This window comes from Cariama cristata, unplaced genomic scaffold (genome assembly GCF_000690535.1).
Source record: "Cariama cristata isolate BGI_N322 unplaced genomic scaffold, ASM69053v1 scaffold27783, whole genome shotgun sequence".
Taxonomy (NCBI): Eukaryota; Metazoa; Chordata; class Aves; order Cariamiformes; family Cariamidae; genus Cariama; species Cariama cristata.
In genome coordinates, this window is record NW_009609366.1 from 5750 (window position 1) to 20346 (window position 14597).

At 39.9% G+C, this 14597-nt stretch overlaps 1 protein-coding gene across 1 annotated transcript in view; it reads left to right on the plus strand.

The window, feature by feature from the left end:
• Positions 1 to 528: 528 nt before the first annotated feature.
• TACC2 (transforming, acidic coiled-coil containing protein 2) overlaps positions 529 to 14597 on the plus strand; it is a gene marked incomplete at its 3' end in the record, with an annotated part of 37151 nt that continues 23082 nt past the window's right edge. The window contains exons 1-4 of the mRNA XM_009697528.1: positions 529 to 698; positions 2075 to 2238; positions 9881 to 11201; positions 14552 to 14587. Of these exons, the coding sequence (XP_009695830.1) occupies positions 529 to 698; positions 2075 to 2238; positions 9881 to 11201; positions 14552 to 14587 (1691 nt within the window). The remainder of the gene's footprint in view (positions 699 to 2074; positions 2239 to 9880; positions 11202 to 14551; positions 14588 to 14597) is intronic.

A 14597-nucleotide genomic window follows, 5' to 3' on the forward strand; every position in this document is an offset into this window, starting at 1 on the left:
ACATTTCTCTACTGGGAAAATATCTCACAACTCTGTTTCTCTTTGATTCTTCAACTTAAGAATTTCCTGAACCAGCTCTGTGGAAGGAGGAGAAAGCGTTGTTTTGTTGAATACCTATTGTGCAACTTTATTTACAGAAGCTCTTTGCAGCTGTTCTTAAAATTAAAATATTTTGAACTTAAAACATGGTGCATCTTTGAAGGCATGTAGTTTAAAATGCTGCAGCTTACCTCTTCCAATTTGGCCGTTCCGTGGCCTGATGAATGAGTATGGTTTAAGCAATGACACAAAGAAGGCATTTTGAGGAGCTGCGGCAATAGATACGATCGAAAGCTAGGCACACTATTTTTGAGCAGCTTCCCAGGCAGTGACATAGGTTTGGGAGGGAAAAAAAATCTCCAGAGATCCACAAGTAAGGCAAACATCCAAAGGTGTTAGCTAGTAGAAATCCTTTTGCTTTGCACAGGAGTAGAGGTGATGAGACAGAGACAGGGGTTGGTGTCAGGCCATGGCCTGTGCCCTGAAGGCATGCAAGGAGGTGGGAGCTCTCATTGGGATTCTGCGGAGGCAGCCAGGGAGAATCGGGTCCGCTGTGTTCCTCAAGCTGTCAGGGGTGACACCGACGTCTTTTCTTCCCCAGCTCGCAGAAGGCTTCATGCTGCGATAGATTTAGGCAAATGTAATCGAATGCAAATCCTGTACTTGTACTTCTCCTGACATCGAGCTGCTTAAAATAATCATGAGCTTCAAGAAACCAAGCAGAATCTGGCAGCTCAGAGATATCTTTTAACTTGAACAAAATAAGAAGAGTCCTTGATTCAGGATGGCTTGTAGAGTGCTTCTGGGGGATGAAATAGCTTTTCATTTCATGGCAAATTTTGTCCCTGTTGCACTGGCGTGCAGGGTGTGGACAGCCGGGAGCAGCAGTGGAGACTACAGCCACGCACAGAATTGCTGGAAACAGGCAAATCAGTCCTGTCCTTTAGGAAACTGTCATATTCAATTCACTTTATTACAGACCAGCAGTAAAAATCTGCATCGGACCAACAGAAATGCCTGTTGAACGTACATTGAGCATATGTTCAGTGCATACTGAATATGACATCATTGTTAACTGCATTCCTTGCTCCCAAAAAAAGGCTTCCAGAAGAAATGTTTAAAAGCTAAAATTTGGTCTCAGTTTGGTTTAAAAACAAATAAGATCTATAGTTTTCAGATCTAGAAGGACAGTTTCCTAAGGCTGTAAGAGCAAATGGTGTGTCGTTGTATGATGTTGCCTTTCAAGCTTGCATTTCATTTGAATGGCTCCGTTTTGGGTGCTGCTGTTTCCTTGCTGGGCTGGCACCAACCCGTTGTGGTTCCTATGGTTTTTGTGTCTCTGTGAGCACATGGTGCTACAAAAGGATAATTGATAATACCAGGACTCCGTTCATTTTACAGGTTGTCTTACCTGGTGTAACAAAGCCATACGCTTACTATTTGAAAAGGGCTACGATAAAATTGTGCTAAAAATAGGATGTAGTATTTCCATGGGAGCAGGATGCACAAGGATTTGCTGTACCTCAGGTATCTCTGAGTCTGCTTTCTCACCGGTAGGACCACACAGAGAAATTTGATACTATTTTAGGTGGGGTTTTTGGTGAAGCTATGAAGTTCTCTTGAGAAGATGCTTTTTTTTGTTGTTTTGTTTTTTTTTTTAGTTGATTTAGGTACACTTGTGCCAAGGAGAGTTTGAGAGACTGACACGGGAGTGTTGGTGGTGGTGTCTGTGTGATTGAGCCACCTTCACACTGGAAAGCAGGCTTTGCAAGATGGGTTTATTTCCAAGTGTGTGTTCACTTTTGTAACACAAAGAAGTCTTAAGTGACATAAATACTTATATATGGAGAAGACCCTAGACATGATAATTTGCTCTGGAAACCATAGTACAATGTAAAATCTCCTTTGGGAAATGTAGAGGTAGCCTGATAGCTGAGGTCTATGCCATCAGCTCAGAAAGCCCTGCATTTCCAACTATGACCTGGAAACATGAATCTTCACTCTGCTCACTAGTCTCTGGTTTGATTTTCACCAGGAGCTCTGACTCTGAAGAAGCATTTGAGACCCCGGAGTCCACTACACCGGTAAAGGCACCACCTTCACCTCCACAGCCACCCCCTGAAGCGGCGTCAGCAGCAGCAGTTGCAGCAGACATAGCAGAACAAGAAATAAAACCCCAGCTGCCCTTGGAAGACACAGGTAACAAGCATGTAATGGGTGGGACAGGTTACTGAGGAAGGAGAAGCTGCAGGGAGGTGTTGTTGCAAGCACAGGCAAGGAACTGATGCTAATAAAATGTTTTCTGGAAGATTAGTTAGTGTATGTTGGGCGTTATCCATGCTGGGAGGAAAGAGCCTCTTGCCTCCTGGAATAAAGTATTGGAGAATCTGTCCATAACATTTGACAAATATTAAAGGAAAGAGGAGCTTTGTAAAGAAACCTTTCTTCCTTTTGATTCAAACTTCATTCTGTAGAATCTTTACAGACTCAGATGAGTAGAAGAAGGAGGTATGAGATACAGATGCAGGTACCTGGGTGAGCACTGTTAACTGTGACAATTAGCAAAATGTTATTTTCAAATGTATTGTCACCTGAAACAGAAGGTGAACAAAAGACCCATTAGAACAATAGAAATACTGATATTAGCTTTATAGGAGGAACATGGGAGTATGTATGAATGTATGTATAATATACATACATAAAAATTGGTAATTTAAAGGGAAGATAACCTTTAAAAAGGAAATACCATGTTAAAAAAACCAAAGGAATCCTTTCCCTCAAAAAAGTGTTCTTTGTTCTCCAAACTGAGTAATGGAATATGAGGGAGTAGAAAGCACTCTTATTAGCCCAAAATAGCTTTGTTTGGGCTGTCAGATGACAGCTCAACAGTTTAAGATTGAATTCCCCATTATGCTGTCTTTTTTCCCATCTGAAAGTCAAGTCATCTTGATCACCTGGCTAAATTGTGTAAAGGTAATTTTACTCTCAGCAGACTAAAGCTCACTTGTATTTCATCTGGAAAGATGTATAGCATTGCCAGGCAGTGGTTTAAAGCTTCCATTTCCACTTTAGAAGAGACTGTGTTTAGCAGCAGTCAAAGCATTGTCCAAGGCTGGTGTGTGTATTATAAAGGCTGTCCAGCTTTGATTTAAACCTTCAGGAAAGTGACAAATAAGTCTTGCAAATGTCTTGAGCCACCTAAAGCGTTCTTGGGAGTTATGCATTAAGGAATGTTCTTTAAGATCACGATTTATGATACAAGCTTATAAGAAGCTAGGAAGATGTTCAACAAACTGATTCTACAAAATACAAATGAAATACTGAGACATCCTGACAGTTTTTCCTTTCTGCTGTTACCGTTCCCTCTTCATTGTAGCAAACAACATTACTCATTCTCCGTCTTCTTTCCTTTTTCTAATCTTTTGCAATCTAAGGATTACAAAATAAGTGCTGAGAGGACAAAAGAACGCATATGCTAAACAGGATTGGAGTGTGTTTTTAATTACTGCAGTAGATTATCTTCAAACCCTTGATTAGACATGTGTTTCCCTGGCACATGTGATTCTTTTCTTCCTACATCCCAGATATGCTCCTCCTTTCTTTTAAATGTTTCTGAAGGTAGGAAACTGAATTTGTCTGTTCACAGCCAGTGTGAACTATATTGAAGGCCGTTGGATGGCAGAGATTAGTTTCATGTGCAAATAAGATTTGTCTATGAGAGGCAAGTTACCACAAACTTACAGAGCTACATTCAGCATTCCAATATTATGCAAAATGAAGTTATACAACAGGGTAATTTATGTGAGGGAAAGAAGATGTGTAATGCAGAAAAAATTCAAATGTAGGAGGGCAACACAAAGCATTCGTTTGTTTTGGAAATCTTTAGAAGAAATTAATAATACTGAGACCATAGCTTAGGTGTTTGTGTGCTTCTTCAGAAATACGAACAGTTAAGTGTTTTGTACTTTATAAACCGCTTAAGTAACGGTTGTCTTGTAGTTTACTTACCTCATAGGTTATGCATGTGCCTGCACACAAAGACAATGAGTCCCTTCCTCAGGGGTTATGGGCGGTTGAAGCAGAGTTCCTCGTTGGTACCATACAGCTAAATAAATAGGTTTCAGTAAAAGAGGAGTAAGGAATACGGGCAGCTGGAGAGCCTGGCGCACACACAGGGAGAGGCAGCGATGTCCAGCTGGGTTTCTGGTTCACCAGCTGCATGGCTTTGTCTCCTACAGGAGGTTGGTGACGGAGCGTGTGTTTGGGTGGAAGGAGGAAGCATAGTAAGTGTTTAAAGGTTTATTTCATCTATATCTGACAATAATTGCTTATGCAGACGGCCGCAGTTGTGCTGCATGATATCGTTAGTGCAACAGCTGGACCCCACTGCTGGAAAGCCAAGAGGAGAGTTTTTAATTAGGTTGACTTCAACACTAGCTTAATAAATATGATGAAAGTGAAATACAGCTAGACTCATCCTGGGTTTGTGCCAGCTCCTGATGGGGAAAAACCTGCTGCATGGCTCCAGTCCATCAGCAGTGGAGCAAAAGAGGCAAGTCAGTCTGCGGGCGAGTCTGGAGGGGAAGAGGAGTAACAGAGCACGTATGGAAACTACCTCTGAACCCCAGAAAGCGTCACTAATGAGCCCTTCCATTCCTCTGTAAATACTTCAGGTTTTGTGGGGAATGTGCGTTATACTCTTGAGGCTAATGACTTTAAGGGTGCTTTTTGTTATATTTTTTATTATTATTGTTTTGGTAGTATTTTAAATCATTGTTGCCTGTCTCATCAGCTTCTTATAGCAGTGTCCTCTTGTCCCTTGTTCCAGCCATCTGAGCACCAGAAAGTGCCCCATTAATTAATGAATTCAGATTATATACGCAGGGGAGATGTAAGAGTTGGAGTTCCCTCTGTGCATTGCAGCCCACTGATCAGGGTATAGGAGACCTATATTCAGGTCCTTCTTGTGCCAGGGAAATTGAGGTCAGGCTTTCCAGTAGACAGATGATGATCCAGACAAAAACAAATCTAGTTTTTTGGTATGGAAAACATTCTTCTTAAGTGTTTTTCGTATTGAAGCCTGACACAGAAAAATAAACTTTATATACAAAGTTTTCTCTCAGAATAAATGACAAAAATATTTTTACAGATTTTTTTTTTAAAAAGAGCTACTAATTGATTTCCTAACTTCAAAAGCTTCTCATAACAAGCAGGAACTTGAAATAAACTGTGTTTCAAAATTTCTAGTATTAGGTAATTCCAATTCCAGTATGCTTTTGGCGAAGTGTACTTTTCTCCTGAGTTGTTTCCTTATAACAGAGTATGTGGGTGCATGCTGTAAGCATTTTCCAAGGGTTTGTCTTTGTTTGCTTTTCTCTAGAAAACAGGACTAAAATTTAATTTCTTCTGTATTTGCTTTATTAGATCTGGTTAAATTTTGTTTCTAAGCCTTTCAAAATAGTGTTTCATTTTGTTTCCAGCTCAGCAGTGTTAAGGCCTATTTTCAGCCTATTGGGTTTCCCTGTGTTTTACAGATACTTCAACAAAGAACAAAATGCTCAACTGTCCTAGTGCACAGTGCAGCTCCACCAGTAGAAGAATTTATTATAATCTAAAGAGAAAAATATTTTAAAATAGCTAGGAGTACTTTATATGTTCTAACCCCTTAATATATTTCATTATTTATAAAGAAATTGTTCAGATTTAGATTCCACAAGCTCATAGCTAGTGCAGATACTTCATTTTCTTCTTTAAAATATCTTTAAAACAAATCTGAAGTTCTAAAGTTTTTGGAAATGTTTCATTTTGTGAACACATCCCGGGAGAGCACACTACCTGCGCTGGGGTGTGGGATACCCTAGGGTGCCGCATCCTGTCCCGCTGGTACCGCAGTGCTTGGCGGGGGCGAGGCACAGAGAGCTCCGCAGGTGAGGAAGAGATCGGTGATACTGCATCAAAATGAAACACATCTGCCTTTGCCTTGACTACTTCTGTAGCTCCTTGTGCAACTACTACCACCGAGTTTCTGCATTTCTTTCCCAAGGCTGTAAAAAGATGTAAACCTTAATACCCATCTTGATCTAAACCTATGAATGCCTGCTATCCTTTCATATTCAATATAAAGCAGTGGTAGCAATTTAATGAAAATTTGATAACCTTATCAGTGGACAGTTCGGATGACATGCGTGGGATTTGTTACTGTTCAGATCAGTTATGGATCTTTATGTAAAGCTGGCTGAGTTAAGTGGGGTATGTGTCTACCTCACTGTTCTTGTGGGACATTGAAGCGTTACTGGCATCTGAAGTGCCATCAAAATCTTAATATTTTGTAACGTGCAAAAAAAAGTTTTCTGTAGTTGACTAGAAACTTTTTTTTTATTTGTTTGATTCCTTTTTCACAGAATCACAGAATGGTTGGGGTTGGGAGGGCCCTCTGGAGATCATCCAGTCCAAAGCAGGGTCACCTACAGCAAGTCGATACTAACAACAGAAATTTTGGGTTTTTATTAATGCAAACAATCTTATAATATCTTTCTAGCAACTTTTGCTTCTGCCATAATAGGTGACAGGTGAAAATGCCAAGCATTAAACATGTCATGGAGCTCTCATTTAGAGGTCTCATCACAAGAATTCGGGGGGGTTTTGTTGTTGGTTTTGGTTTGGGGATTGTTTTGTTTTTCATACCCAATCCAGGCCAAATTTCTCTGAATTCAGAGATATTTCCTTGTGGAAGAGCAGAACTTGGACCTTCTTTTTTAATGAATGAAATAGGAGGCTTTTTTCAGGGATTGCCTGTTTTCTCTGGCAACATAAGTTCCCCTGCTAACACTCATGTTCTTGGAATGCTTTGTAAAACTTAATATCTACCTGTGGGCAGCCCTTACTAGTATAAATTGTGAGTGACTGTCAGCGCCAATAAAAGGCGTAAACCTTATTTAAAACCATGTCCTGGCTTCTCTCTACGGCAAATCCTACCTTAATTTTCATAGCTTATGTTGTAGGATGTTCCTTTGCGATCAAATTGCATTTTAATAAAACACTGATTTGCTTAATTCTATGATGTAAAAGGACAAATGGCACTTCTCTCTGAATAGGCTGTTAATGTCAGGGAAGAGTGGTCTTCATATCTCTTTGTGGTAATAAAGCTGTGCTGTTTTGTGATTGTGAGTACCGTTCATATCTTCCTCTCTAGCATTTCTGCTGTTACTAGTACTGAGCCAATTCTGTTGGTATGCCCGAAGAGTTGTAACGGCAGCATTTCAATTCCACCAAAAGCCATGTTTTCTGAGACAGTTTCACGTACTGCTTCATAAAGAAACAATAAAAATATCACAGTAGCGAGTTGAGTGACACTCTGCAGAAACCTATACTCTAAGTAAAGGATTTGATTAGGAGGAAGTTGTGAAATAAGCAATTAAAGAAGATTAAAGCTCTTCACTATGTGGAGCACACCAAATTTGAATGCTGTTTTGCTTTGAGTAGCTGGAAAGCTTTGTATGCTCTCTTTGCTGCTGTGATGCATCCCAAACCTCAGCTCTACCACGCCTGTCATTTACAGTCCTGCAGGGCGTTGGGTTTGGTTTATTTTATTTTGTTTAAATACATGTTTGTACTGACTTTGAATAAGGGACCTCAATCCTGTTGAGACCTTTGGCACATGCTGGAATGAAAACAAGGCGTAATTGCAGATGACTTCTTGTTCAGATCCCCCTTTTATTTCATGCTGACCTACATTTGTACTCTGCTGACATATTAGAGCTACGTGAGTGTTTATTGTAATGTATTCCCATCAAGTGTCCTCCATTCCCGTTTCAGTGTAAAGCATACAGATCAGTCTAATGCTGGAGTTTTATGGCACTCTGACTCCCCTTAACAGAAGTCCCGTCAGTGTCAGAAAGTGATGTGTGTGTGTGTGAAGTGAGCACCAGCTCGGCTGGCAAATCAGGTCTAATTAATAACCTCTCAGCCAGGCTGAAACCAAACCCAACCCAGTGGAGATTGAGGAGAAAAATAAACTGTCCTGAAGTACTGCCACGTTAATAGCATTCATTTAGCGGAAAAACACATTAAAATATTATTTTAATTGTTGTAACTTAGTAAACTTCCACAGTCTTAAAAGAGAAACTGTGTAGATGCCATTCCTTTGACAATCTCTGGAAATACATGGTGTCACTCTGAGGGACTGCTTTGGGAAATGTATCTGATTTCCTTAAATATGTTCTGTCCTTTACATCCATAAATAATAGTTCTTGTAATCTCTATGCAGACATACAATTTCCTCTGAAACAAACAAAAAATGTTTTTTCTGTTCTTAATCCATTCATAACTTCTAACTAAAAGTAATTATTGATTCTCTATATTGCTTTTATGAACAACGTTAATGCATGTAGCTGGGCAAAATGGGAATTACTTTGCAAACCATGTCAAGATTAGGATGAAAAAGATGTGTAGAAATTTCTTTGAAATCATTTAAAGATGAGAAAAGCATTCATTTTTGTTTGACTGTTTTTCTTTAGAGCTGCATAATTTAAAAATTAACAACACGAAGAATGCTGCGTTGCTTCGATAGGAAGTGCGGGGACATTTTGCTCCAGTACATATCCGTGAGAGCTCCGAGCAGCTGGCTTATCCCAGCTTGAACTATGAGATGGAGAGGGATTTCCCAGGTCTCTGATACCCTGACTGGGACATGCACACATAGATGGAGGTGTCCGTGTTACATTGAGATAGGGAGCAGCACAATGACAGCAGGAACAAACTATATTTTTATAAAACATTTTAGTAATGAATTTTTATGAGCAGGAAAGCAGAGAGGACTGTCACTTTAATCCGTTCCTACCTATATATTTTCTCTCTTTTCAATATACACTGTATATGTTTCTACTTTGTTCAATATAGTTGTTATATCCCCAGTCAAGAGACTTCTAGAAATCTTTTTAGAATTCCATTCAATAAGCAAATCTTTAATTACAACGAAAAGCTGCTCAGTTTAACAGTTTTAGCATATAATTCTCTCTCTCAAATTTTCTTTTCATTGATGAGTTAGAACTACACTTTGAGAAATCTGTTTTAAATAATTTGTAGGGAACTTCTAGCAGTCTTTTTTAAGGAAGATTTTCAACTGCAAATATTTGTACAGTACTCTGACTAATTTTCTTACCTTTTCTATAATTTAGTTCATATTAAATTCTCAGTGATTCATGTCTGATTATAAACTCGGAATTATGAGGTCAAAGTAGAGTGTATTGACTGCTTGGGGCAGAGGGAGGAGTAGCGTTGATGGGTTGTGGAGAGGAAGCCATCTTCCTCTGGGAAATTGGTAAAAATAGCACATAGGAAACAAAACTTAAGATCAATATGTAATTGCTGAACCACCAGTCAATTTACAGGGAGTTTACTGCATAATAGCTCTGACACAATTCTGTGAACTCATCTTATAATAGTAGACAATGTGAGTAGTGAAGTGCTTGATGTTCAGATTTTCTGGTATTTGGCATATTTAGCATGTTACAGTGATATCCATCTCATTAACTAAGTGATAATTAGTTTCGAAGAGATGTTTTAGAGGCTATTGCAAATGCATATTCTGTGTTTTCGTGAAACTTGCCTTGAATCCTTTTCTGGGGAGAAGAGAACAAAATTATTTTTTTCCCCTCATCTAGTTCATATATTGGAAATGTCACTTTTGTTTGTATGTCCTTTAATCATTGATTAGTCCATTTGTATGATTTTAACCCTTTATTTATTTACTTGTAGTAATATTAGATTGTAGTAAAATTTATGAAGCTCCAGTTTTAAAAATGTGTTTAAAATTCGCTGAGTTTTCTGTTTGTTCCCACAGGATTATCTTCAGAAAGTGTACCTGTAACTGATGTGTCACACAGTGAATCAGCTGAAGAAAGCTCTTTCCGACCCCCTTCCCATTCTTTTTCCACTGTCTTCGATGAGGACAAGCCAATAGCCAGCAGTGGAACTTACAACTTGGACTTTGATAACATTGAGCTGGTTGATTCTCTCCATGCCTTAGGACCAAGCTCTCCAGAATCGAAGAATCGTGACCCCAAAGCGAATGTTCGAAGAAAATCTACTGATTCAGTCCCAGTTTCCAAATCTACATTGTCTCGATCTCTCAGCTTGCAAGCTAGCGATTTTGATGGAGCATCTTATCTTGGCAACAGTGAGACATTAGCACCGGCAGCAGATGTGTATGGTACTGGTTCAAGTAGTGCTTCTAGTACCCTTAAGAGAACAAAGAAATCCAGACCAGCTTCCTTAAAAAAGAAGCAGTCAGCAAAAAAATCTCTGGATGCTCCACCAGTGAAAGAAACTCCACAAGAACCATCTGACCTTGGCCAAACAGCTTGTGCCCCAGGTGAGGATAAAACAATATCTGAAGCAAAGGCTGACTCAGTAAAGCCCGAATGTACTGAACCTTCTAAAATCTCTGCCGAGAAACAGGAGGCCCCGCCTGTGCCTGAAGGATCCTACCCTTTGGATCCAGACAGTTTTGAAGGGATTAGTGCATTTAGCACCGGAGGTGGCAAAGTACAAAACTCTCCCCCTGCCAATAAGAAAACACTACCTCTTACAACGGCACCGGAGGCTGTGGAGGTGACTCCGCCTGACACTGGAGGACAAGAAGACCCTCCGGTCAAAGGCATTGCCGTGAGGCTGGAGTTTGATTATTCTGAAGAAAAAGGGGTGAGTGAAGACCAGCAGGAGAGTACTCCGCCTCCCAAGAAAGCAAGTAAAAAGCCTGGTGCTAAAATGCCACTACGGAGGCCAAAGACTAAAAAGCCAGTGGAAAAGCTTGACAATGCTCCAACCACACCGACCAAGTCACCCACAGATCCAAATGAAATCCCTATCACAAAAGGCTCTTACACTTTTGATATTGACAAGTGGGATGATCCCAATTTTAACCCATTCTCATCTAGTACAAAAATGCAAGAATCGCCCAAACTGCCTCAACAAACGTACAGTTTTGAGCCAGACATGTGTGAGGACTCTATTGACCCTTTCAACTCTTCTTCTAAGATAGCCAACTCACCCTCTAAATCTCCGGCTTCCTTTGAGATACCAGCCAGTGCCAACGAAACAAACGGAACTGAAGGAGACAACTTGAATAAGCCTGCGAAAAAGAAGAAGACGCCACTAAAAACGTAAGTTAAAGAGCACAGATGTTTCTAGATTAGAAGCAGCACATCCTTACCTCTTAGCACAGTTACACCCAGTTTATATTTGAATAGGGAAAGGAAGATGACATTGAGTGTTGGTAGCCACACAACTGGACTCATGCTGGGGGGCTGTACATGCTCTCCCTCAGCCTGTTTCCCCAATAGCTTCATGTTTTCAGATTGAAGAGGAAAAGCAGAGCTACATCAAGCCAGATTGATCCACTGGTCTGGCAAATGGATTTTTGACATCTTGGGGGTCAGTGTAGCTTTGAATCTGATTAAGTCCAAAATTTATCAATTTTGTGCCAAATTTCCTGTGACCTCATCTTGGGAATTTGATACTCCTTAAGATGATCAAAGTGTTCACACCAGTAAAGGCTATTTCATGAATCACAGTTTTTGAGAGTGGGATGTGAAATAGTAAGGCAATGACAAATCTCCTATTGCACACTGCAGGAAGATGGTTTTATCCAGTGACTTGTGATATTTAAAAGAAAATAATCTGAAACAGAAGAATGCAGCATTGAAATATATTCTTTTAAATATAAGACTAAAAAATGTGAAAAATTTCCTTTCTGTGAAAGAGCTTACAATCCTGCAGAAAGGTTTAAATCTCCTAGACTGCTACATGTTAGGGAAATATCCAGCTTCTAGACACAGTTGACAGATTGCAGGATAAATTTTCTAGCTTGTTGTATTTAGATATTTGGTTAAAAACCTCGATGGCTAGTTGCATTGGTTCCATGGTTAACTTACTGGTGTGCATGTTACTTTATCTGTTCAGACACGGTTATTTTGAGTTGGTAATCAGTAAGTTTATATCCCATTTATCTGAAATCGATATCCTGTGCGTATCTGTAAGAAAGTATCTCAGTGCATGTCCCTTTATGGTTTAAATGTTTCAGCTAGCTAACAAAAATGTGACTAAAAATATTAAAAAGCCTGACAATTTGAAGGTTGATGTAAAACAGTACAAAAGATTACCTCCCTTAAAGAGTGAGATGGAGATTATTCAGTTTTTTCTGAGCAGCCTGCTGCCTTCTGAGGAAGCTTGTGGCATCTTTTGCTTTTTAGGGGCATTTCTGACTTCTGGGAATGTATAGACCACTGTATAGTTGAGTTGTTTATTGAGGGAGGAGTTTGTTTTTTCTGATGTTGCTTCTTTTTGAGGTATGCCTGAAATTTAGGGGAAATTAAAGTGGGAATTAAGACAAATGCTAAGCTGACACATTTTCCAAACCTGCAGCCCAAACTGGTTTGATCCAAACCAAGAAGACTTAAAAGTCTGACTGCACGAGAGGAACAATTTGAATCTTACTGGGGAAGTGCGGAGGGAGAGGGGAATTTTAATATCACCAGATCCTTAAGTCTGGTATTTGCAGCCAGCCAGAGTCTCCTTGTGTCTTCCAGTAGCTGCAGTGGAGTTGACAGACCCCCAGTATAAACCTCTTGGGTCTACCCATCTGCTGTGAATATTAGAATGAATTCCAAAGTTGTTAATTTAGGGGCAACACGAGTTTACAAAGAGTTTGCTAAACCACATTCGTCCTTGGGAAAATCCATCAAGGGAGGGCTCTGCCCTACAGTCACAAAGTTCACTGCTGGTCTTTATCATGGTGGAAGAAGTGAAACTACCCTAGAGCAGGGCTTACAGGTTCTTAGGTCAGGAGGTTTACAGGAATTCCTGGCCCTTCCTTGGGACTGCTTTCACTGTGTTGTGTTATGTATCTGCTCGCTGTGGCCCCATAACCTACTTTTGCAAGTGGTTTCTAACAAAGAGAATCTGCATATTAATACACAGCGTGGCCTGCAGCCATAATACTTTCTACAAGAAAATTAGCCTAAGGCTTGTTGGGGGATGCCAGGGGAAACAGTGGCTTTATTTGTCTCTGCTTGTCTCTGATCTCTCTTCTCCATGAAAAGGGCCCTCGGCATGACTCCTCCATGGGGTCCAGTGCAGGAGAACCCCTGGCCGGGCAGGGAGGTGGGGTGTAGGACCCTCCTTGGCAATGCTTCCATGGTGGGACAGGAGAGAGAAGCTAGTGCAAAATGCTTCAGCTCCAAGGGGCAGAAAGGAGGGTGTTTGAATTAGGAAATGATGCTGTAATAAACCAGGACTTCTAAAACCTCATTAAAGGTCAATTTTGCAAAACCAGGAGTTTATATTAGTGCTATTGAGGGGTGCAGAAATAAAACTCTATGGACTAGCTTGAAAATGTGTTTCTCGTATGGAAAGACAGCAATTTCTAGATTAGACCTATGGGAAGTAAAGAAGCCAGGCGTGAGTTTAAGCCATTGCTAAGCTTGTACTACTTTGAATCTGTGCCATATGCTGGGTCTTACCTGCATTAAATCAATAATCAGTTTTTATTCTTGAATGAAACTTGCAGCAGGCTAAGCGTTGACATCCATGTGAAAAGATGAGAGATTTTTAGAAGAGATATCAGCTGAATGCACGTTACTGTGGTCGTGTACCTAAGTGCTGAGCTGTTTTGAGATAGATCACATTGCTCAGATGATACTGAACAAAGAGCAGCTGACGTCTCCCGAGTGCCTGCTCATAGTGATGAGTAAAAACGGGTGGCTTGTATAGACATTGCCCTCGAAACTGTTGGATGATTGGAGGCTGTTTAGAAATGCAAGGTGCCAGCTTTCAAGAGCATTGCACATGAGAAGAGCTGAGCAGAAGCTGCCGAGCTTATAAGTAGATGAAAACTTTTCTTAGCCTTAGTTGTTTGGCAAGGTTTCCTTCTGGTTTTGGGGCAATCCATTTGTTCTGTCAGAACACAAAGTTAGGTTTTAGTGAGAGCCAAAATAGATGAGATTTAAAGAAATGTCATTTTATTTCTTGACTTGGATAAATGATTTGAAACGGTCAAGTAGCTTTTTCTGTACTATTGTAACAAATCAGCAGACATCAAAAACCTTCTATAACTCTGCTCTTTCCTTAAGCTGAGCTGCCATTGAAGAACAGTTTTACATCCCATATAATAACAAATACTGTGTTTTGAAAAAAATGCAGGTGGCTACCATCAGGGAAGGCAAGGACGTATGTTGAAAGGAACTTAACTCAGAGATGTCAGCTTTGAGAAATGTGTTTTGTAAGATGAAAGCGTGTCAAAAGTATAACATTGAATTTGAAAACGTTGAAGGACTGGAATACTTTTTTCTCCCTATCTGTTTCACAGTAAAAAGTAGAGGTTAAGATTATATAGGTAGAAAATATGCATGATCAGATTGCCTTAACACATTAACATTAACAGAGGATTTGTAGGTTTATCTTTTTTGTCAGTTCCTTCTGTCTGTCTCTCTTTTCTTTGTCTTATTTGTCTTAGGATGGTAGAAGATGTGATGTCTGTATGTTCTCTGTTGTAAGTAATT